Below are 24,848 nucleotides of genomic sequence, written 5' to 3'. Positions count from 1 at the left end.
TGATGAATGCGTTTGCAAGAGTTATGAGGCAACAATAAACAAAGATCAAATAAGAATAGTTCTCAAGGTTGAGTGACACAACACAGAATACTCACTAATGACGAGTAGCTTGATTCGATGTGAAGACACTACTAGTTGAATGTGAACACAAGCACTGTGAGTGAGAAGCCACAAGATGACTTTTTAATTTAGTTATTTATAAAATATTCAAAATGCTGAAAGGTTAACAAATATGATTCTTTTCTAGAAATCAACAATAGAATTGTCGGTCTCCAATGTGATCTTCTCAGTATAGTATGCAGTTAGCTGAAAAAATTAAGAATCACAACATAAGCTAAGCAGAGAGCTTCCTAAGCAGAAGAAAATGAAAACTAATTACAAAAGTTCAGTTTCCAGGCTCTGAAGAATACAAAGAGCAGAAACAAAAAACAAAAGCCACATACACCCAGAATTCATTGGATGAACTTCCTTGTAAGCCAATCTATTAAATAATAAATCAAAATTTAAATGATGAAAATTTTATGGTCCAAAAGCATATGAACAAAAAGCATGAAACACAAAGTTCAAGGATTATTTGCCTTGCATCATAAATTGCAATTTTGGTAGTCTAGATTCAGGCAATTAGACTGCAAATTAAATAAATAGAAGGCTTATCAGACAATTCATATGCACGTTATAAATCTTGACATCATAAATCATAGTTTTACTCCAAAAGCACCATTATAAAGAAACTTTTCTTGAAGCAAACCATCAAATTATGCACAAACAAAGCTGAATTATGCCCAAAACAATACCTGAGCCTATCCAAGAAAAAGTAACTAAATAAGCCAAATAAGCATCTATGGTGAATCCATTCAACTAAACCAAAGAGTTGAAATGTACAGTTGTGTAGCTACAATTGCAAGCTATGAAGAACATCTAAATAAGAGAATGAATCATTGAACCTGAGCCTATCCAAGAAAAAGTACATGACCGTCATCTAATCATACAAAGATGGGAAGCTTGACTTACATCCTTCTTGTCCATTGGTGTTAAGAATGGAACTCAGACACTAAGAACAGTAATTATAGTCAACACTAGGTCCAGGCAATTGAATGCAACACCAAGTATTAGCATCTTTCCAAGTTTGGGGTACATCGGAAGCATTGTCATGTAGTGACTTGTCCAGGGCTCAGACCACATGAGGTTAAATATTCTAACAAAGAAACCTTAAAGTTTGTAGAATCTGTAAATACCAAAATGCATAAGGAAAGATAACGCAAATTTGCATACCTAAAACAGTCAAATTTTCATACGAGTCTCAACTTTAAAACACAATATTAGAAAGGGATGTAAACTCACATATATAATTGAAAAAATTTTCTTACCTAATTGATGTAGGATGAATAGTATTGTTAAGGTTTGGAATAAGGGAATTACAGTTCTACTGTGGGTCCCTTATTTTGCAAATGTGTTAAATTTCATATTTATGATTGAATGAAGAGTACATATTATGTTTTATTTTTTGGGATCTATTTGCAGTTGCTGCTTGTGATGTATACTTGATCCATGTCTATTTGTATTTCAAAATGAACTTGTTGAAAACTGTTAGCTTGGTCGGTAAAAGTGTAATTTCTTGTAGTGGATATACGAAGGAAAACTTAACAGTTAACACTATTCTAAGGAATAACAAATAATATTAATATTAAAAACATTAAAAATCATGCCAACTGAATGAACACTATTGGGTTTTTAATTTATTAGATCAACATCAAATGGGCCAAATTTACCTGAACATGGGAAATGAAGAGAGAGTATGCAAGGACCAGATCACTTTTAGGAAAGGGTTAAGGCCACTAAAATAAATCCTAGGAAACATAACTGAAAATTGATGGACTATATTTTCTCTATCCACAAGAAAATCCATAGGATTTTTGAAAGCCAAATTCTTCTTGACTTTTCCATTGCTAACTAGCACACCACCTCCTGCCCTCATTTTTTTTCCCTTATAAATCTTCAGAAAAAATGAAAAATCTACCCATTCTTGTGCACTTTCATAAAAATGAAATCGCTATATCTAAAATACTTGACCACCCAATTACTGACAAAGTCAAAACATTGTTAGACATGTAAGAGACGCAGTAATCTAACACCTATGGTTAGCAGTATATTAACTTAAATTGAATTGCAGAGAAATTATAAAACAAAACTGCTTAAGAATGGAAAGCTATTGTATATTAAATCGCAAAAGATTAGAATCCAAGGTGGAGAGAGAGAGAGAGAGAGAGAGGGAAACAGATCACTCTTACTCTGCACACATGCTTAGTTTCCCCGAATGTTGGCTCTCGACAATCTTAAGAATCAATGATTTGTTCTCATCCAGATACTGCACAAAGCGAGGAGCAACCAAGTGATAAATGATGGCAGAGATAATATGCCAGGTGTTTAAAAATAATAGAGATTAGAGAGTTTCCTTTTTCCTACTTCATGGTAATCACCCAAACAATGTGCAATAGAAATTCAATTTGACAACCTCAAACTAATATAGTAAAAGACAGAATGTTGAACCATAAGCCTCTAACAAGCTAAAAACTGAATGAATGAACCACCAATCACAGAAAATACCTAAAATATTGGGAGAACAGAGTTCTACTATCAAAGAATCTAACTATTTTTTATTAACGTATTAAGCTCTTCAAAGGAGAAAAAAAAATATTGAAAATCACAAATCGGGGAGTAAGAGAAAGAGGGCATGAGAGTGACTAGGTTACTTGAGAGGGTAAAACTAGCGGCTGATGGTGGAAACCATGGCGGCTAAGAGTAGCAGCTACACTGCAAGAAAAAAAATGCTAGGGTTCACAAATTAGGGATGTGAGAGAGAGAGAGAGAGAGACAGAAGGAGGAAATACCTCGTGCGTGCGTGGTAAAGAGGAAAGAGCGATTGGCGAAAATAATCAATTACAAATTACGGCCAAATCACTAAATCTAATCTACCACACCAATAATCAGTTCAAAAGACCATAAATCTAGAACACAAATCAAAACCCATTAACTTATTTCACAGAAATCAAAATCCTACAACATCAAAAAAAAAAAACTCTAGAGTTAGAGTGAAATGGGAAGAGAGAGAAAGAGGGGACATAGAGAAAGAAAAACCTGAATGTCGACGAGAGGCGAGACAATGGTGAGCGGTAGTGGCAGTGTAATAATGTGCGACAGTGGAAGATGAGAGGTGGTAGTCATGTGCAACGGTGAGATGAGTGGCGGTGGTGATTCATTCCCTGTGTGAAAGAAAGAGAGCAAGAGAGAGAGAGAGAGAGAGAGCGAGAGCCTGCTTGCTTGTGAAGGACTAGGAGACTGATATACAAAAAAAAACAAAAAAAGAATAATGGCAAAATTTGGGCGGCAACTTAAAAATTTTCCCACTAGATTTTTATATGCAATTTGCCAACTAAAAGAAGTTTTAGTCACTATTTATGTCACCGTTTTTACCGACTAAACTGTTTAGTCAGAAAATGTTAATATATGATGATTAAAATCATTCAGTAACCAAAACATGAACTAATGCTGACCAAATTAAATTTTAGTCGGCAAAAAGTAGTATTCCCCGACTAAAAATATTTAGTAGCCTAAAACCTAAATTAACGCCGACCAAACTTTAGTCGGTATTTGCCAAAATTTAGTTCAATATCACAAAAACGCGTAGTTTTATTATCTACAACCAAAATATTTTAGTTGCTAAAAAGTTTTTCATTCCCACTTTTTTTTTTGTCTTCCCTCTTCAACTCTTGCCGATCAAATTTCTATTTTTGTCGCAAAAAATTATATTTTGGCAACTAAAAAATATTGGTTGGCAAAACACCAAACCTTTGCCGATCAAATTTTTATTTAGTCACCAAATGAAAATTTTTTGCGATTAAATAAAATTTAGTCGGCAAAATTGGTTGGGAAAAATATAATTTCCTGTAGTATCCCATGAAATGAGGTCGGCTACGTGAATCTTTATTCTCTATTCGACTCTATCAAAAGGCTATTTGTTTACAACAACAAATTCACAATGTGCAATAAGGTGAGTTATACATCCGAATTACATACTAAAAGCAAGCTTAAGGTGAGTAATAAATCTGAATTACGTACTGAAAGTGACTTTATGAAACAAGTGCCTATACATTTTTATCTGCCGATAACAAAGATGCCTTGTTGTGAGGTTAAAAGTGGAATTCATGCTCACAATTGGAAGGCATGTGTAACAACCCTCATCACTGTTTACCGAATAACCACTGATTACCGTTAAACTGAACTGATTATGACTGATAAGTGAACTGGATAAACTACTGAACTGACTGAATGAAATTGAAACTGAATTGACTGAGTATATCTGTTCAATTGTATGTCTATCTGTTTGATTATTAATTGATCTGTTCGTGTTTTTATGTTTAAATTGCAAATTGAAGGCCTTATCGGCGGCCGAACCGGAAATTGATTAATGTTTCATGATCCTCATAATTTATAGGATTTTATGGTATATTTATCTGAAAACTGATTCGGTATGATTAAATTAGGTTAATTATTGAGAAGTTACATAGTTTGACTTAACTACAACTTTGCCATTTGAGTGGGCCACTACACCAAACCTTGTTTAAGCCTTAGCCTTGCGTTACAAAACATTTCCTCAGCTTCTTTTGAGCACACCACCGAACTAGAGAGAGAGGAAGTGAGAGAGTTGAAGTGTTCTAGAGCATTGGCTTGGAAGACTTGAAGGGATCATAGGAGAATTGCCTAATTGGACTTCTATACTTGTAATTGAAGCTCTAGGTGAGGAATTCAACCTCTCATTGTTGTGTTTAAGTGGACTCTTACATTGTTCATGTCTAAATTGATGAATTGAGTCATGTTCTAGTCCTAGCATGTCAAATTGAAGCTCATTCCATGCATGCATGTTTGAATTGTTGAGTTGTGAGTTGATTTCATGGTAAAATGTTACATGCATGTTCATATTGTGTTTAAGTCCATGATTTCATCTTGTCCTTGGAAGAATTGGCTCACTAGAGCATGAAATTGAAGCTTTGAATTGAGTTAAACTCATGCATGTCATGTTTGAAATATTGTTCATGAAAATTGGTTTCAAATTGAGTTTATTTGAAACACCCTTGGGCTTTGATTTTGCAAATTGAGCTTTGAATCATGTTAAAGTATGAGTTTTGATGTGTTTTCTGGAAAATTGGCCCAAGAGGATCGAAATTTATGTTTTAAAACTTGGTTTTGAGCTTGAGGTTCAAATCTGGAAATTCCAGAATTTGGACTCACGCTCGAGCGGGGTGACTGGCGCTCGAGCGTGGAAATCGTGCTCCCAGCATTTTGTTCTGTTTTGAAGTCCGCTCGAGCGGGACATTGTGTCTCATGCTCGAGTGGGTGTCGAGCGCCCAATCGAGCGTGATTTTCACCTATCCAGCACTTTTGACTGTTTTGCAGAACGCTCGAGCGGGTAAGTCTATGCTCGAGCGGAAACCTTTGTCTGCATGTCCGCTCGAGCGGAGTAACCTACGCTCGAGCGTGACCCCTGTTTTCTGAAAATTACTTTAAAGTGCATTTTTGCATCCTCATCCCATTTTAGGCATTCTTAGGCCTAGTTTAAGGCATCTTAATGAGGATATAGATGTAGAACACACCGAGGCAAATTAGGGATTAAGTTATTATCTCTTCCGACTGTGTAGCTTAGTGTGTGTTCAATCTGTTAACTATATAGGATTGGCTTTCCAAGGAGACGCTCTAGCCTTACTGTAGCCCAGAACTCTGTGAGTAACATCTGTGTAAAGATATGTTCAAAATGATTATCTTCTGAACAATTGAGCTGTACTGCTTTCTAAACTGATTACTGTTAACTGAATGAATGTATGCCCTATATTCCGAACTGTATTGTGGCATCCTTAGCAACTACTGTTTACTGATACTGTTACAGAGATCTCTGTCGGTTCTCTCGTTGGAACCACTACTGTTACTGACTGATGGCCATCATTTACTGCTCGGTCTTTTAAGACCTACTGTTTACTGTACTGTCATGCTAATGGATGTACCACATATGACTGTATCGACTGAACGACTGAAATACTAATTTAATGAACTATTTTCATTACTGTAAGGACATTCATTCTTAACCCCTTTACGCATTGTGTTATTCACTGGGCTTTAGCTCACTGCTCATATATATATATATATGTAGGTGTACAGGCACCAGACCGCAGCTAGAAGCGTCGGGGTAAACTCCAGTTTTGTCAAGCCAACCTATGTGCCTCAATGCGAGGTTCCGAGCCTGTCAAGTTACGGCTTAGGGGTGTTTTTAATTTCCCTGTCTGTCTCTGTATCTGATCTGTACGACTGTATAGACTGTACTGTACTGAATGATTGTATATATGTATATACTGTTTTATCTGACTGTGTATATTTGAATGAGAAGTCTTTTTGCATACAGACTGTCACAGCTCATTGGACATTGTTTATTTACTGTATTGGCTTCCGCTAGCCCTTGTACTCTATATTACTGTATTACTGTTAAGAAGGCCTTCGGTAATCTTGGATTACTGGCCGGTTACGGTGCTAAACTTATAGAGGCGGGTTTGGGTCGTGACAGAGTGGTATCAGAGCGATACTTACCACGAGTTATACCGCACACACGTGTCCAAATGTGCTATAAGGTGTCCTAGAAAAGTGATTAGGGCATTTCATGAGCATGATAAGTGTGTGGTTATGACATGACTGAATATATGCTAATATGTTAATCTGTTTAAACAAATGACTACTTATGTTGATAACTGTTATAACTGCTTATAGTGAAATGGATAATGCAAACACCGCAACTGAATCCTCATCCTCTGAGGCCAGAATGGCCAGACTGGAACGGATGATGGAACTGATAACTGAAAGATTAGACCAGCAACAGAATCAACAGCCCCCACCTCCTCCTCCGATTGTACCGGAACAGAATGTGAATGTTAATGATGGGGATATAATTGCTCTAACCCAGAAGTTCAGCAAAATGAAACCGCCATCCTTTCAGGGAGGCCTTGAACCGTTAAAAGCTGAAGCATGGGTTCTTGAGACAGAAAAATTGTTTGAGGTTTTTCCGTGCTCTGAGGCACACAAGGTACTGTTGGCCACCTTTACTCTGCAGGAAGAAGCTAGAAGGTGGTGGATGCTTATCTGTAATGAAAATACTGTTACGACTTGGGCTCAATTCAAAGGAGCCTTCTTCGAAAAGTATTTCCCTCAGTGTGTTAGGGACAGAAAAGTGACTGAATTTGAACAGCTGAAACAGGGCGCAATGTCTGTTGCTGAATATGAGACAAAATTTACTGAACTTGCCCGTTATGCACCACATATGGTGGACACTGACTACAAGAAGGCCAGAAAGTTTGAAGGCAGCTTTAATGTTACAATACTCGACAGAATAAATGTTTTGAAGCTACTGAACTATGTAAATGTTCTTGACCGAGCCTTGATGGCTGAATCGAATATCGAAGCATTGAAAACTGAAACACTAGCGTCTGAATGGCGTGGGAAAAGGCAGGGTTTTAAATTCAAGAGAGGCAAGCATAACCCATTGAATAAGAAACAGAATACGGGGTCAACAACTAGCCCCAGCCAGGGAAGTGGTTTCATACCATCCTGTTCTGAGTGTGGTAAGAAGCACAAAGGGGTCTGTTACAAAATATCTAGAGCCTGTTACAGGTGTGGCAAGGTGGGCCACATGGTTAAAGACTGCCCCTCTGCTCCACAAGCCCATAGTAAAGCTGCACCAAGCGTAGCAGCATCAACTGTTGCACCAAAACCGAACCCCAAAGCTACCGGGAAAGAGCCCATGAGGCAGGGCCGAGTGTTCGCCCTAGTATCGGGAGACGTACAAAATACAGAGACCGTTGTGTCAGGTATCCTCTCTATTTGTACTCAAAATGCTTATGTACTGATTGATTCGGGGTCTACGCATTCATATGTATCGTATGCTTTTTCGCGAAAACTGAATAGACCATTAGAACCCATGAACTATCTGTTAGCTGTATCATCACCCATTGGGGAATCTATGACCTGTGCATATATGTACCCTGCTTGTGAAATTATTGTTGGAGATGCACATCTGTTTATTGATTTACTGCCACTGAACATTGACCATTTTGATGTTATATTGGGGATGGACTAGTTAACGAAATATCATACCACCATAGACTGTGTAACGAAACAAGTAGTTTTCCGTCCACCTGGTTTGCCTGAATTTGTGTTTAATGGGGTTGGAGTAGTACCTCCTCCATATCTGATTTCATCTATGAAAGCTGTTAAATTGATTAGAAATGGATGTAAAGGATATCTGTGTTCTGTATTGACTGTATCTACTGATGGTATTGCTAATGTGAACAGTATCCCGATAGTTAGCGAATTCCCAAATGTTTTTCCAGATAATCTGCCAGGGGATTTGATTGACAAGGAGATTGAATTCACCGTGGATGTGATTCCAAGAACACAGCCAGTTTCTAAAGCTCCTTACCGAATGGCTCCATCTAAACTGAAAGAGCTGAATGTGCAACTGCAAAAACTGTTAGACAAAAAGTTCATCAGGCCCAGTACTTCACCATGGGGCGCTCATGTTTTGTTTGTAAAGAAGAAAGACGGCTCATTGAGATTATGTATAGACTACCGTGAACTAAACAAGGTAACTGTGAAAAATAAATACCCATTGCCACGTATTGATGACTTATTTGATCAGTTACAGGGTGCTCAAGTGTTTTCTAAGATCGATCTCAGATCCGGATACCATCAGTTGAAAGTTAAACCAGAAGACATTGATAAAACTGCTTTTCGAACGAGGTATGGACATTACGAATTTTTAGTTATGCCTTTCGGAGTTACCAATGCACCTGCTGCATTTATGGACCTAATGAACAGAATCTTTAAACCGTACCTTGATGACTTTATTGTTGTATTCATTGATGACATACTGATTTACTCCAAAAGTATAGAAGAACATGAACATCAGCTGAGACTTGCCCTACAGACCCTAAGAGAACAGAAACTTTATGCGAAACTGTCTAAATGTGAATTTTGGCTTGATCATGTTATGTTTTTGGGGCATGTTGTTAGCAAAGATGGAATTTCCATTGATCCACAGAAAATTGAAGCTGTAGTGAACTGGCCTAGACCAACAAATGTGATAGAAGTCCGAAGCTTTTTGGGACTAGCCGGATATTACAGAAGATTTGTCAAAGACTTCTCCAAAATTGCCTTACCATTAACTCAACTGACACAGAAGGGGATGTCATTTGACTGGACTGATCAAAGGGAATCTGCTTTCCAGGAGTTGAAAACTCGACTTGTGACTGCACCGGTTCTTACCCTACCTTCAGGTACGGATGGTTATACTGTATTTAGTGATGCTTCTCATAAGGGTTTGGGGTGTGTTTTAATGCAGAATGGGAGAGTAATTGCCTATGCTTCCCGACAACTGAGACCGCATGAAAAGAACTACCCGACCCATGATCTGGAACTTGCTGCAGTAGTATTTGCACTGAAAATCTGGCGTCACTATCTGTATGGGGCGACATGTGAAGTATATACCGACCACAAGAGTTTGAAATATTTCTTCACACAGAAAGAACTGAACATGAGACAGCGGAGATGGCTAGAACTGATTAAAGACTATGACCTACAGATTTTGTACCATCCGGGAAAAGCCAACACCATTGCCGATGCACTGAGTCGGAAATCTATTGGAAATTTAGCCTGTTTGCTTACCGGGCAGAAAGAGTTGCTTTGTGACCTTGAAAAATCTGAAATTGAAATTGTTTTACGAGAACAAGGTGGAACCTTAGCTGCTATATCTGCTCAACCAGCATTGATTGAAGAGATTAAAGAGAAACAGCAACTGGATGACTTCTTGAAGAAGATCATCGAAGAAAGGGAAACTAAACCCAGACCGGGTTTCAAATTTGAAAATAATGTACTGAAATTTCAAGAAAGACTGTGTGTACCAAATGATTCTGAATTGAAAAGAAGAGTTTTGCAAGAGGGCCACAATTCAAAATTTTCTATCCATCCAGGGAATACGAAAATGTATCAAGATCTGAAACTAAATTTCTGGTGGCCGGGAATGAAGAAAGAAATTGCCGATTTTGTATCAAAATGTCTTCATTGCCAACAAGTCAAAGCCGAACATCAACGACCTGCAGGCTTATTGCAGCCCTTACCCATACCGGAGTGGAAATGGGAACATATCACCATGGATTTTATTGTGGGATTGCCTCGCCCCAGTAAAGGTATGGACTCAATTTGGGTTATCGTTGATAGACTGACTAAATCTGCTCACTTCTTACCTGTTAAGACAATTTATAACGTGGACAAATTGGCTATACTCTATATTGATGAAATTGTTAGACTGCATGGAGTACCTGTGTCCATTGTTTCTGACAGGGATTCGAAGTTTACATCGAGATTTTGGCAAAGCTTACAGACTGCATTGGGTACTGAATTGAGACTGAGTAGTGCTTATCATCCTCAGATTGATGGCCAGTCAGAAAGGACCATCCAAACTCTGGAGGATTTACTGAGAATGTGTGTCCTTGATTTTCAGGGAAACTGGGAAAGCCATTTGCCATTGGCTGAATTCGCCTACAACGACAACTACCATTCAAGTATTGGTATGGCGCCTTTCGAGGCATTGTATGGTAGAAAATGTAGATCTCCGATTTGCTGGGTAGAAGTTGGAGATGGGCCTTTGCTTGGGCCCAAGATTTTATATGAAACAACTGAGAAAGTAAAACTGATACAACAGAGACTGAAAACACCACAGAGCAGACAGAGAAGTTATGCTGATGTCAGAAGACGGGACAGAGAGTATGAAGTGGGTGATCACGTGTTTGTGAAAGTGACACCGATGAAAGGCCAGACTCATTTTGGAGTCAAAGGCAAGTTAGCGCCGAGATACGTCGGACCATATGAGATTATTGAGAAAATCAATCCAGTGGCGTATCAAGTTGCCCTTCCACCTGAAATGGAGCATATGCACAACGTCTTCCACATTTCTATGTTGAGGGACTACCTCCGGGATCCTTTCCATGTGATAAAGCCTACTCGTGTAGTGCTGAGTGACAACTACACTTACGAGGAATGGCCTATACAGATTGTAAACAGACGGATCAAGAAGTTGAGAAACAAAAAAATCCTGCTAGTGAAAGTTGACTGGCAGAACCATGGTGGCGTATATGCCACTTGGGAGAAGGAAGATGACATGGCTAAAAGATATCCTGAACTGTTCCCACTAAACCCTGTTTTCTTCCAGAATGAAGGTAACCCGAGTTTAGGGGACTAAACTCTTTTTAAGGAGGGGAGACTGTAACAACCCTCGTCATTGTTTACCGAATAACCGCTGATTACCGTTAAACTGAACTGATTATGACTGATAAGTGAACTGGATAAACTACTGAACTGACTGACTGAAATTTAAACTGAATTGACTGAGTATATCTGTTCAATTGTATGTCTATCTATTTGATTGTTAATTGATCTGTTCATGTTTTTATGTTTAAATTGCAAATTGAAGGCCTTATCGGCGGCCGAACCGGAAATTGATTAATGTTTCATGATCCTCATAATTTATAGGATTTTATGGTATATTTATCTGAAAACTGATTCGGTATGATTAAATTAGGTTAATTATTGAGAAGTTACATAGTTTGACTTAACCACAACTTTGCCATTTGAGTGGGCCACTACACCAAACCTTGTTTAAGCCTTAGCCTTGCATTACAAAACATTTCCTCAGCTTCTTTTGAGCACACCACCGAACTAGAGAGAGAGAGGAAGTGAGAGAGTTGAATTGTTCTAGAGCATTGGCTTGGAAGACTTGAAGGGATCATAGGAGAATTGCCTAATTGGACTTCTATACTTGTAATTGAAGCTCTAGGTGAGGAATTCAACCTCTCATTGTTGTGTTTAAGTGGACTCTTGCATTGTTCATGTCTAAATTGATGAATTGAGTCATGTTCTAGTCCTAGCATGTCAAATTGAAGCTCATTCCATGCATGCATGTTTGAATTGTTGAGTTGTGAGTTGATTTCATGGTAAAATGTTACATGCATGTTCATATTGTGTTTAAGTCCATGATTTCATCTTGTCCTTGGAAGAATTGGCTCACTAGAGCATGAAATTGAAGCTTTGAATTGAGTTAAACTCATGCATGTCATGTTTGAAATATTGTTCATGAAAATTGGTTTCAAATTGAGTTTATTTGAAACACACTTGGGCTTTGATTTTGCAAATTGAGCTTTGAATCATGTTAAAGTATGAGTTTTGATGTGTTTTCTGGAAATTGGCCCAAGAGGATCGAAATTTATGTTTTAAAACTTGGTTTTGAGCTTGAGGTTCAAATCTGAAAATTCCAGAATTTGGACTCACGCTCGAGCGTGGAAATCGTGCTCCCAGCATTTTGTTCTGTTTTGAAGTCCGCTCGAGCGGGACATTGTGTCTCATGCTCGAGCGGGTGTTGAGCGCCCAATCGAGCGTGATTTTCACCTATCCAGCACTTTTGACTGTTTTGCAGAACGCTCGAGCGGGTAAGTCTACGCTCGAGCGGAAACCTTTGTCTGCATGTCCGCTCGAGCGGAGTAATCTACGCTCGAGCGTGACCCCTATTTTCTGAAAATGCTTTTAAAGTGCATTTTTGCATCCTCATCCCATTCTAGGCATTCTTAGGCCTAGTTTAAGGCATCTTAATGAGGATATAGATGTAGAACACACCGAGGCAAATTAGGGATTAAGTTATTATCTCTTCCGACTGTGTAGCTTAGTGTGTGTTCAATCTATTAACTGTGTAGGATCGGCTTTCCGAGGAGACGCTCTAGCCTTACTGTAGCCCAGAACTCTGTGAGTAACATCTGTGTAAAGATATGTTCAAAATGATTATCTTCTGAACAATTGAGTTGTACTGCTTTCTGAACCGATTACTGTTAACTGAATGAATGTATGTCCTATATTCTAAACTGTATTGTGGCATCCTTAGCAACTACTATTTACTGATACTGTTACAGAGATCTCTGTCGGTTCTCTCGTTGGAACCACTACTGTTACTGACTGATGGCCATCATTTACTGCTCCGTCTTTTAAGATCTACTGTTTACTGTACTGTCATGCTAATGGATGTACCACATATGACTGTATCGACTGAACGACTGAAATACTGATTTAATGAACTGTTTTCATTACTGTAAGGACATTCATTCTTAACCCCTTTACGCATTGTGTTATTCACTGGGTTTTAGCTCACTGTTCATATATATATGTAGGTGTACAGGCACCAGATCGCAGCTAGAAGCGTCAGGGTAAACTCCAGTTTTGTCAAGCCAACCTATGTGCCTTAATGCGAGGTTCTGAGCCTGTCAAGTTACGGCTTAGGGGTGTTTTTAATTTCCCCGTCTGTCTCTGTATCTAATCTGTACGACTGTATAGACTGTACTGTACTGAATGATTGCATGTATGTATATACTGTTTTATTTGACTGTGTATATTTGAATGAGAAGTCTTTTTGCATACAGACTGTCACATCTCATTGGACATTGTTTATTTACTGTATTGGCTTCCGCCAGCCCCTGTACTCTGTATTACTGTATTACTGTTAAGCAGGCCTTCGGTAATCTCGGATTACTGGCCGGTTACGGTGCTAAACCCATAGGGGCGGGTTTAGGTCATGACAGCATGGCAAGTCGAATGCTGCTTGGATTCAGTGGAAAAAGAATGTTGTAGTAACCATCCATAACTGCTCCGAAATTGCAAGTTGCTGCAATTTTTGGAATCTGTTCAGGAAACGAATGTTACAGTGTTAGAAGTAATGAAATTTCAACATATGTGAGACGTTTGAAGATTATAATATCTAACAGCTGCATTGCCAAAGAGCTTATTTTCCTAAATGGATGCTCATGCATGGGCATATAAACATATGCCAGTTTTACTACTATGGATTATCAACAACTATGAATCATTAACTACTACATTTTCTGCTTGCTTTTTGTTTGAACTAAGAAAGTACGAGATCTTATTCAGTTAGATAATCCTATTGAAGGATTAATATTACACACATACTAGAAGGTTGAGATAAAACAATCATAGAGTATCAATGAAAGCAATGTGATATTCTCTTTCTCCCCGTCCCTCCCTCCGTTAGGCTGGTTCTAAACTTCGATATTAATATGTAGATGAAGCAATTAAAGAAGGTTTTATCCTGTTGCTTGATAAATGGAATAACTCATATGCTCAATTATGTGTATATTAGCACTTTGCAAGGAGTTCATTCACAAAAAAACATGGTCTCCATGTCAAATAAAATAGTGAACACCAGACCGATCTGGCATAGATGATGAAAGGATGATTGTTGAAATCACCAAAATTCATGTACATCATCACCAACTTGTTCTCTCCCCCAGATAGTCAAATATGACAAATCTAATAAAACCCTTTATTTATCAAGAAAAGAGAAAATAAAAAGCCTCTTCCAATCAGCATTTCGATCTTAATTAGATTTGCGGTTTCTACTCCTCAATGATTCCCAAGAACATTGAAATGGGTAAGTTGTAGATTGCAAGCTAGCATAATAACCCTATATATAAGATATTCTACACCATTAGACTACTTAAGAATATAACAGTTACAACATGAGTTGGTACCTGATGGATATCGCGCATATATGCATGAAGGTTTGGATATTCAATCAGCTTCCTCTTTGTGCATTTGAACAAAACATTATACACAAGATCAAACCTAATCAAAGTTGTAAACAAACATATATCTGCTAGGGTCAACACATCACCACATAAATACCTAAAACTACCCAAGTGATCATCTACCATGTCCAATGTACTAAACAACTCATTCACTATTGAATCATACGCTTGTTGACTCTGAGCAAATCTACACTTGCACAATGCAACCACCATACAGCCACAATTCAATATGATTTGTATACAAAATTTCAACAATCCTTTGGTAGCATACAATCATAAATCCAATATATATTTTCACAAGCAGTTTCAATAATTCTTTGAAGTCCAATGTTGAATCATATGCAATATACCTATAGACACCATTGTTAACATTAGAGTATATGATCTGATTCCAATCCTTAATCTTTTTCTTCAACGATGGCGGTGAAAGATCCAAATCAGGATTCTTCGCCAACCGATTCAAACCCAAATTAAACAATTCAATTATGTCATAACTCTCATTGCACACAACCTCCTTCCTCTCCACATCTAAAAGCATCGAAATAGTGGACCGACTATCATATCCCCATCTTCGAAGCCTATAAACCTGCCTTAGGGTTTTACGCCCATTCGCATTATCCAAACCGAGGACAACCCTATCCCCATCTGGGATATCCCTATGCCGGAACTCCCATGACCCGTCCAGTTCCGGCGAGGCGACTGAGGCCGATACGGCATCTTTGAGGCCCTTGAGGGTTCGAACGATCAAAGTCCGGTGGGCCTAGGGGCAGGGCAGGCCCACGTAGAGATGAAGAATGCCTGGTTTTTTGCGGAAAAATTGTGTGGAGCGAAATTGGGAGGTGGGTCGGGTGTAACGGTTGATCGGGTTGGAGAGGGCGAGTTGGGACATCACGAGGTGCCATGCGGCGGACCAGGTGGAACGGACAGTGGAAATGAGGAGTTGGGGTGGAAGAGACTGACCCTATAGAAGTCTGGTGAGGGTTGTGAGGAGGTTAGGGTTCGGGGGTTATTGTTGGTTCAGTGACATTCTAGGGCTGACGTGGCGTGTTTTGGAGTTGGTTTTGGCGGTGGTGAGCTTCGTCGTCGTCGTCGTCTTTGTTGGGATGGGTAGGGCTGAGGTCAGCAGCAAAGTGCAGTTGTAGGACATCGTCTCTGGTTATCGATCTACACAGTCATACCATTGATCTCAAAGTGATGGAAGGGTACTTTTGTTTTTGCACTTTAAGGCCTCGGCTTTGCTAAATAAAATAAAATCCAAACCCAATCTTAAAAAAAAATTTATAAATTCAAAATTTATTTCTTTAGGGCTAGTTTGATAATGAACTATTTTAATTATTATTTTTTTATTTTTTTATTTTTATAAAAACATATGTAAAAAAGCAAAGAGAATAATATGAAAACTTATAATGACTTTTTAGCCACTCCCCAAACAAAGTTTATTTATTTAGGGCTCGTTTGATAATTTACTATTTTAGTTACTTTTTTTATTTTTATAAAAAAAAAAAAGTAAAAAAGTAAAAAGAATAATGTAAAAACTTGTAATGACTTTTCATTCACTTCCCAAATAAGATCTTTATCCAATGTAGTAGAAATTACAATTAAAGTTTGGCAAGTCCATAAAAAATTAAAAAGTCAAAAAGTTATTCAAAAAGTTAAAAAGTTAACATTATTCACCAAAAGTCAACAATTACGGCTGCACAATTCCCAATCCTAATTTTCTCTTACAAACCAATTTTTACAATTTTTTATTACACATTTTTCCATAAAAAGTCAAAAAGTTAACCTAAACATCCATATTTTCTTTCTCAATTTTTTAGTCCAAAAAGATAAAAAGTGTACTTATTTAGGACGCCCCAAACAACATATGGTACTTTCACAAAATAATTATAAGTTCATAATTTTTAAAAAATTTTAGTTATTAATATTTATAAATTTTATCACTAATTTAAAATTTTTATAAGGCATACACTCTATTTCCCTTACAATATACATGCGCTGTTATTCATTAATTTTATTTTAAAGAGTGTTAAAATAAATGGGTAAATTACACTAATACTCCCTGAGATTTATAATTATTACCGTTCCTCTTTCACCTTTTGAAAATTACATCTCTCCCCTTGAGGTTTAAAGTTTCATTACAAATTTTCCCCCTTAACAATTTAATTTTTTTAAATACCAATTTTGCCTTCATTAGGTAAATTACACTGACACTCCTCACATTTTAGAAATTACAATCCTCTCCCTAAGATTTAAAGTAGCATTACTAATTGCCCCCTCAGTTAGTATTAGTTAAAAAAAAAATTTAATTGGAAAAAAAATTTATTAGTAAAATTTTTAAATTTTTGTTTAAAAACTAACATAAACTCATTTTTTGAATTTATGTTTTTTCCTCAAATTTATAAACAGAGACAACCATTTATAAATCAAAAAAATTATCAAATTAGTTTTTATGACAGTTTTTTAAATTTTTATAAATATAAATTGAAAACTGAAAATGAAATGGTTACCAAATAGGCTTCAGATGGTAAAAATATCGTAACATTAACAAATAATTAAATAAGTTACTAACGTAAGAAATGACTTATCAAAAGATTCTTAAGCTATAAATGGTTTGATTTTTAGATTTTTTTTAATTAAAAATTAATTTGGTTAAGAAATAAGAAATAAAAAATAATTATCATTTAAGGATAAAAAATAATTATTATTTTAAATTTTGTTCATGTTATATATACGCATTGCTGTTTCAATTTAATTTGTAAAAAATTATTTCTAACCACTTGAAAGATAAAAATTATATAAAAATGATAATTATTTTTTATTTTTTATTTCTTAACCAGATTAATTTTTAATTTTTAATTTTTTTTTAAATCAAACCATACATAACCTAAGAATTTTTTGATAAGTTATTTCTTATGTTGGTAACTTATTTAATTATTTGTTAATTTTATGACATTTTTACTATCTGAAACCTATTTGGTAACCATTTTGTTTTTAGTTTTCAATTTATATTTACAAAAATTTTAAAAACTGTCATAAAAATTGTTTGATAATTTTTTTTGGTTTATAAACGATTGTCTCAATTTGTAAATTTGAGGAAAAAACGTAAATTCAAAAAATGAGTTTATGTTGGTTTTTAAATAGAAATTTAAAAATTTTACTAATTTTTTTTTCAATTTATTTTTTTCAAATAATTTTTTTCCGATTAATTTTTTTTTTCAATGAATTTTTTTTTTTTTAACTAATACTAATCGAGGGGGGCAATTGGTAATGCTACTTTAAACCTTAGGGAGGTGATTGTAATTTTTAAAATGTGAGGGGTGTCAATGTAATTTACCTAGTAAGGGCAAAGTTGGTATTTAAAAAAAATAAACTGCTGAGGAGGAATCTGTAATGAAACTTTAAACTTCAGGGGGAGATGTAATTTCTAAAAGGTAAAAGAGGAACTGTAATAAATATAAATCTCAAAGGGTGTCAGTGTAATTTACCCTAAATAAATTTAACCCTTTTTATAATCATTTCAATGTGAGTTATTAAGAAAACAAATTTGGGCATTTAACAAATGTTTGATTTTAAGTCATAAAAAACATATATTTAAACTTTTATTATAATTCAATTAAATAATGCAAGAACTGAAACTAATATTTTTAAACAAATGGACCAGACTAATTTTTATTTTTTTGGTTTCAAGCATATTTTAATTAATTAATTTATTTATTTAATGGAAGTATAATTTAAAATTTAAACAAATTAAAAATATCTATTGTCATGGGTCAAATATCCAAATCTACACTTTCTTTTAGTTACGATTGGCGGCCTATAAACGCAGATGGGCTTAATGTTTGATCTTCACTGTTCACTACTACGACACTGGTTTGGGCTTTGAGAAGCCCATATAATAGGCTAGTCAATCACAAACTAACCCCCTCAATTTAAAAACCCCAGATCAGAAAAGGTGCAAGCCATATAAATTAAAACCCTAGCGTTGCATCTCAGCTACTACGCCTTCTTGCTCTGGGGAGAGAGGGGAGGGAGAGACAGAGAGAGAGAGCACAAGATGTCGAAGCGAGGTACGTCGGACTTTCGATTCTCACATTTTCTCAGTAACCAAACAGATTGATCGTTTGAATTTGTGTTGTTTCGTTTTTTGTGTGGATTTTCAGGTCGCGGTGGTTCGGCGGGGAACAAATTCAGGATGTCGTTGGGTCTTCCGGTGGCGGCGACGGTGAACTGTGCAGACAACACTGGGGCGAAGAATCTGTACATCATATCAGTGAAGTGTATCAAGGGGAGGCTGAATCGGTTGCCTTCGGCCTGCGTTGGAGACATGGTGATGGCCACCGTGAAGAAGGGGAAGCCAGATCTCAGGAAGAAGGTCATGCCCGCCGTCATCGTCCGCCAGCGCAAGCCCTGGCGCCGAAAGGACGGTGTCTTCATGTACTTCGAAGGTGATTTTTTCGTCCTTGTTTCCATTGATGGCACTTGGGTTTAGACTATTTTATATGATTTGTGTTTGAAAATGGGAATTTGTATGGCTTTTGATTTATTTGTTGTTACTTTGATCACCCTAAGAAAACAATTGATACCGCGACCACAATTTCCCTGTATTTGAAGCTATGCTTCTCAATCTTGAAGTTTGATATATATATATATATATATATATATATTTTCATTTGAACTTTATAGCAAGTATTCTTAAACAGCTTTATTCATGCGGTTATGCTTGTAATTGTGAAATTATATATATAGTTCTGCTTGGAATTGGGTAGTTGAAGACAAGCTTGTCCCTACAGTACTCATCTCTGCCCACACAAAAAATATAACTATTCTCATTTATGAATTAGGATTCAATTTTGAGATCCTGCTCAGAAGGTGTGGTAATGCATTGGTAGCACTTGCTAATCTAAGTAGAGGTGTATGACTTTTTTCAAACTCAATCTTATTTCAAGTTGATATAATTTATTTTTATTTATTTATTTTTATTTGTTTGCGATTTGATTCTGATTAATTATTTACACCAAATTAAATGTTTCATCCATAATATAGAATTTTGTTAAGTTAATTAATATTGTAACTCATAAGTCAATACATTGACAGACTACTTAATGTCATTCTATATAGTCTCGAGTTTCATTGAAGTAAATATATTGTATATGTTTGTTTTGCTCATGTGTCCTCTCCCCCTATTTTTTGCTGCTCAAGCATCCTATGAATCTTGCTTGCTTGTTTTCGGGTTAAGTTTTGATGAATCCTTGATAATGTGTTTTTAGCTTTATAAGAGGTTAAATTTTGTAGCTCGAGGGTTGTACTTTGATTTTTCTTACCCTTCTTTGAGGTTGCTTTTTTGAAAGGCGAATGACCATTCTAAAAGTTGGTCAGTCATATCGGGTAGCATATATAAAGAATGTATTGCCAGTTTTAAACAGCATAATGTTCTTCTGTTGCATTGTGTTACCTATCACCTGGTAAATTTTACTTAATGTTTTTGTAGGTGAAATTGCTAACTATTATAATCCCCCTATTCAAATCACAGTTAAATTTCGTGTTTATTTTAGAATCAGCTAAGCTGCCTTAAGAAAGTTGGTAATTATTTTATTATTAGTCTTTCTACATGCCTAATGTTTATTTCTCATACAGCGAGATTTCCAAATTAAGGGGAGAGATTATTTTTAGTGTTTGCATGTTGTGCATTTGAATCCACATTTTAGTTAATTCTTAGGTAGCTTGATTGTATTTTTTTGGGTACCGAATTACCAATAAAGTTATGCTCTTTGAATCTGATGCTGTCTAGTTTTTTGGGTTATGGATCAATTCTGTAATAAGTAACTGAATGATGTTTTCTTTTTTTGTATAATGGCTTGAAATTGATTTTGCAATTGTGTTAGATTTTTTGATATTCCTCCTGGAATCTTGGCAGTATGTGGCTTTAATTTTTTTCTTTTGTCTTTCAGTTTTTATAATTTCCAAAGTGGGGGCATGTCAAGTAATATGACATAAATGTAATCTTTATATGATCTATCATAGACTAGTATTATATTCCTTTTTGTTGCTGTTGGAAAATAATAAAACCAACCACTGTCATTTTTTATAATTGGAATGAGGTGTTGCTATCAACTTATTGCTTATTTACTTGCTTCTTTTGGGAACTCTAAATGCAAACTATTATCTTATTCAGTTCTTCTTTTGGAAATGCCATACTTATGTTTTTGTATGTGCAGATAACGCTGGTGTCATTGTGAATCCCAAAGGAGAAATGAAAGGTACTACTTACATGTGATGATGTATTTGATAGATGTGGTAAATGCGGCCCTCATAAATTCCAAGTGAAAACCAAATTGGACCACTTTGTTGAAGTTATGTTGGCACATGAAATTGGCAGAAGTTATGTTGTGGCCTGTGTTAAACTGGAAATGAAGTTGTGTGTTTACCTAGATTTGATTTGTGATAGCTTTCAGGTTGCAATTTTGAATATTTGAACAGTTCCTTTTGCCTATATGGTGGAATATGCCTCTGGCTGAGATGTTCTTAATTCCTTGCTGAGTTAATGACATATTTTTGGTGCACTCAGGACTTTTGTACAATTACCTTCATTGTTATCTTAGTAATTTCAAATATTCATTCCATGCTTTTTTTGCTTGATGTTGGTATGGAATCTCCATTAACTTGATTGGTTTGTTACTTGGGTTTTGTGATTTTGGTTGGGGAACCACTTTAAAGTTATCATTGATCAAGGGAACCATTCACTTCTGATCATCTGACTTTGGACCAGGGGTTATTAAGGAACTATCTCGTTTGACCCATCATATTTTTTTCCCTGTAGGTTGTTTGAATAACATCAATGATCATGAATCATGATCATATGCTTTTACGTGAGGACATGATTAATATGAAATTATCTTGTTTCCATGAAACCGAGCCTTCATATTTTGTGTCGGTGATTCTCATTTGGTTTTTTTGCATTGGTATTTGTAGGTTCTGCAATAACAGGTCCAATAGGAAAGGAGTGTGCTGATCTGTGGCCGAGAATTGCTAGTGCTGCAAATGCTATTGTTTAGGAAGTTGAATAGCAAGTGATTTGGAACAATCAGTTTTGTTTGTCTAGGTGTGGTATCAGGCTTGGTTGTTTTGGGCCTGTCAGAACTAAGATGTTTTGGTTTTGAGCTTATTATGATGTGATGCTAGATTTGGCTATGGCTATTTTTGTTTGTGGTCTGGAAAGGATGAACAATTTCTTAGTATCTTTGGTTTCATTGTGCTACTTTTTTTAGTATTTTTTCGTTTTGAGTAATTATTCATTAATTTTGGAGTATTATGTGTTTTACATGGCTGATATATGTTATAGTGTCGGATTTGGTCTGTTAGCATCCTCACCCCATTGCTCCATATTAATGTGTTAAGGTGCACACCCTCATAGCTAGTAATAATTTGAAAATATTAATTATTGTTTTATACAGTAACCAATAGGGTTATTGTTAAATATTAACAATGGCCTTATTGTTTGAGTTATGAGATTGTCTTGTAATATAAATAAACTAAATTTGAATTTATTTTGAAACTTGTTAAAATTTTAAGTTTAATACTTGGCTGACTTTTTTTTGAAATCTTATATGGTGAAAACTGGATAGAGTGAATCTGTTCAGTTATAACATAGACATCCAATGTGATAAGCTTTTCGTTCAAAATACTTGCACATAAATAGATTTTATTTGAAGTCTTATTTATTGTATATTATTTTGGGATTATTTTTTGCTTATTATATATATGTGAGTCTTATTCATTTTATAATTTTTTTTTATTTTATTTAAATGAATTGTATTTGATCTGTGACGAAATCAAAGTAACATGATAAAGAATAATATTATTTCTATTATGGGGGAATCATGACATTTATGTGTAAAATATAATTTTAAGGTTAATATAAGTTTTTGTTTGTTTTTATTGAAGATAATATATTTTTTGTCTACTATTTGATTTAATCTAGTAAAATAATATAATAATAAGATGTAGTTTTTGTAAATTAGAATGATCAAATTGAGTTGAAATTAAATATTGAATAACTTCATTCAATAAAGATTAGTTTTATTAAATTGACTCGTGGAATTTTTTTAAAAAAAATTTCATATAATTTTTAGTTAATGGTGAGAATATTTGACAATAACTCGTTAACGTGACACGAATTAAACACAGATTGAAAATGATAATAACACAAAATAATAAATGAGTAACACAAAATAATAAATTAATTGAGTTAGTATTGAAGTAATTGTGATCCAAACTTAGAATAACACGAACATGACGCATCATGACATGACTCCCATTCCTAATTGCAGGAAAAAAATTCAGAAAAAAAATTAATAATAATAAAAGCAACTTAGGTTTTTTCATATGATTTTCTATTTTTGGATATAAATAATGTTTGAAAATCCAAAAATATATTTTTGTGTATTTATTAGTTTATAATTATAATTTTGATTTTTTCTCTTATTTTTTTTGGAGATTCAGTTTAAGTTTTTGTAAAATTTAAACCTAATCCAACTAAATAGAGCCAAATTGTAAGAAAATGTTTATCAATTAAATTAATGTTGAAGTAATCTTGATACGAATATAAATGACATGACATGAACACCATTTACAACGACATGTAATCCAGTCAAAATTAATTTGGTGAAAAAAACATAAAAGCACTTATTAATTTTAATATATATATATATATATATATATTTGGAAAAATTGATCTAGGGTCCTTTCTCCACTTTTCGTAATGGAAGAGATCCACAAAATTATTTTTTGATGTCTAAGGTCCCTAAACATATATCAGATAAATTTGTCTCTCTTCCTCGCATACCAGAAACCCCTCTCTCATTCTCACCCAAAAATGGCGTCAGACATTCTCGTGGAAAGATTAATCATTGCCATTACAAAACAAAATCAAAATATACACAGAGAGAGAGAGAGAGAGAGAGAGAGAGAGGGGTTTTGTAGCAGTTTTTGTGGTTGATTATGAAAAGGAACACAAGAGGAGGCGGAGCTATATATATATATATATATGTATGTGGTAGAGGCGCAAAGCTTAGATCCTGTGCAAAGGCGCAAAGCTATGGATCTAGATCCTTCAACGAAGTTAACTTAAATCCTTCAACGAAGTTATGGATCTAGATCTTAGCAGAGGCGCAAAGCTTCAGTGATGGAGTGTTCTTGGAGGACAAGAGGTAAGAAGCTTCACTGTGCAAAGGTAGAAAAAAGTGATGAAAACAGGAGAGATGAAAATATATATATATATATATATATATATATCTCCAAACCACAAGTTTATCTATTTATGTTTATTTTCTCTCTGTGTTTTGGGAAAATTGGTTCTTTGGCTGTAAGTTCGGTTTGTAAAATTGTTCCGGCACTCTCGATATATCCTCAGAGAAATTCTCTGGGTTTGAACTAAAATTTCTCTGGATTGAACTAAATATATATGTTGTCCAGGAGTACTTGATAATATGTAATCATGAAAGGTCCAATTTTTAGCTCTGTATGTAATTGCATTTGTTTTAAATTATTTTGATTTTCTTTCTGGATTTTGAACTCTACTGTACTTGTGTGATGCATCATTGTAGTGAAAATGCAACATGAAATTGTTTTGCATCTGTTTTGTACTAGCCTTAATAATGTAATAAGTTTTGTGCTGATGCAAAGAGGTTGATTAGTAGGAGGTTCACTCTAGAGAAATTTGAAAATTTCTCTGACTTCGCAGGCCTTCTCACAAAATTACCACTCCAGAGAAATTTGAAAATTTCTCTGACTTCACAGGCCTTCTCACAAAATTACCACTCCAGAGAAATTTGAAAATTTCTCTACAACCTCCTTCACTTGTGCATGTGTTAAGCACTGGACCAATCGACTTGCCAAAACCTGGGGCATAGACATATATGAATGAGAAAGTATGCAAACGGGACACCAACAAAATTGCAGCATAGATACAAGGGTGGGTGTGGGTTCTACACCACTTTGTTCTGTGAATTTTTACTGTATCCGTAGCAAAAATTGTTGAGAGATTATCCTTAATTATGTTGAGACTAAGAGTGTAATCCAGAAGATCATGACATTTTTTAGAAATCTATTATCAATAAT

The 24,848-nt window shown here is 35.4% G+C and overlaps 1 protein-coding gene and 2 pseudogenes across 2 annotated transcripts; 2 read left to right on the top strand and 1 right to left on the bottom strand.

Annotated features, from left to right (window-relative positions):
- Positions 1–243: 243 nt before the first annotated feature.
- On the bottom strand, positions 244–15,879 carry LOC145804363 (uncharacterized; annotated as a pseudogene).
- A 2,655-nt stretch (positions 15,880–18,534) lies between these two features.
- Positions 18,535–22,038, top strand: LOC114265593 (large ribosomal subunit protein uL14). Of its 2 annotated transcripts, XM_082898081.1 has the most exons (4): positions 18,535–18,799; positions 18,893–19,177; positions 20,948–20,989; positions 21,702–22,038. In XM_082898081.1, the coding sequence occupies exons 1-4, from the start codon at positions 18,787–18,789 to the stop codon at positions 21,782–21,784; spliced, it is 423 nt and encodes a 140-aa protein (XP_082754207.1). In that variant the 5' UTR covers positions 18,535–18,786; the 3' UTR covers positions 21,785–22,038. The 2 variants fall into 2 exon arrangements, with proteins under 2 accessions (XP_082754207.1, XP_082754208.1); XM_082898082.1 differs by lacking the exon at positions 20,948–20,989 and having other exon boundaries at positions 18,663–18,799.
- Positions 20,065–20,202, top strand: LOC145804939 (small nucleolar RNA snoR137; annotated as a pseudogene).
- Positions 22,039–24,848: the final 2,810 nt, after the last annotated feature.

Source organism: Camellia sinensis, chromosome 12 (assembly GCF_055761805.1).
Source record: "Camellia sinensis isolate YWXY chromosome 12, ASM5576180v1, whole genome shotgun sequence".
In the NCBI taxonomy this organism is placed as follows: domain Eukaryota; kingdom Viridiplantae; phylum Streptophyta; class Magnoliopsida; order Ericales; family Theaceae; genus Camellia; species Camellia sinensis.
Note: the sequence above shows the minus strand (reverse complement) of the source record. Positions and strands in the feature narration are given on the sequence as shown.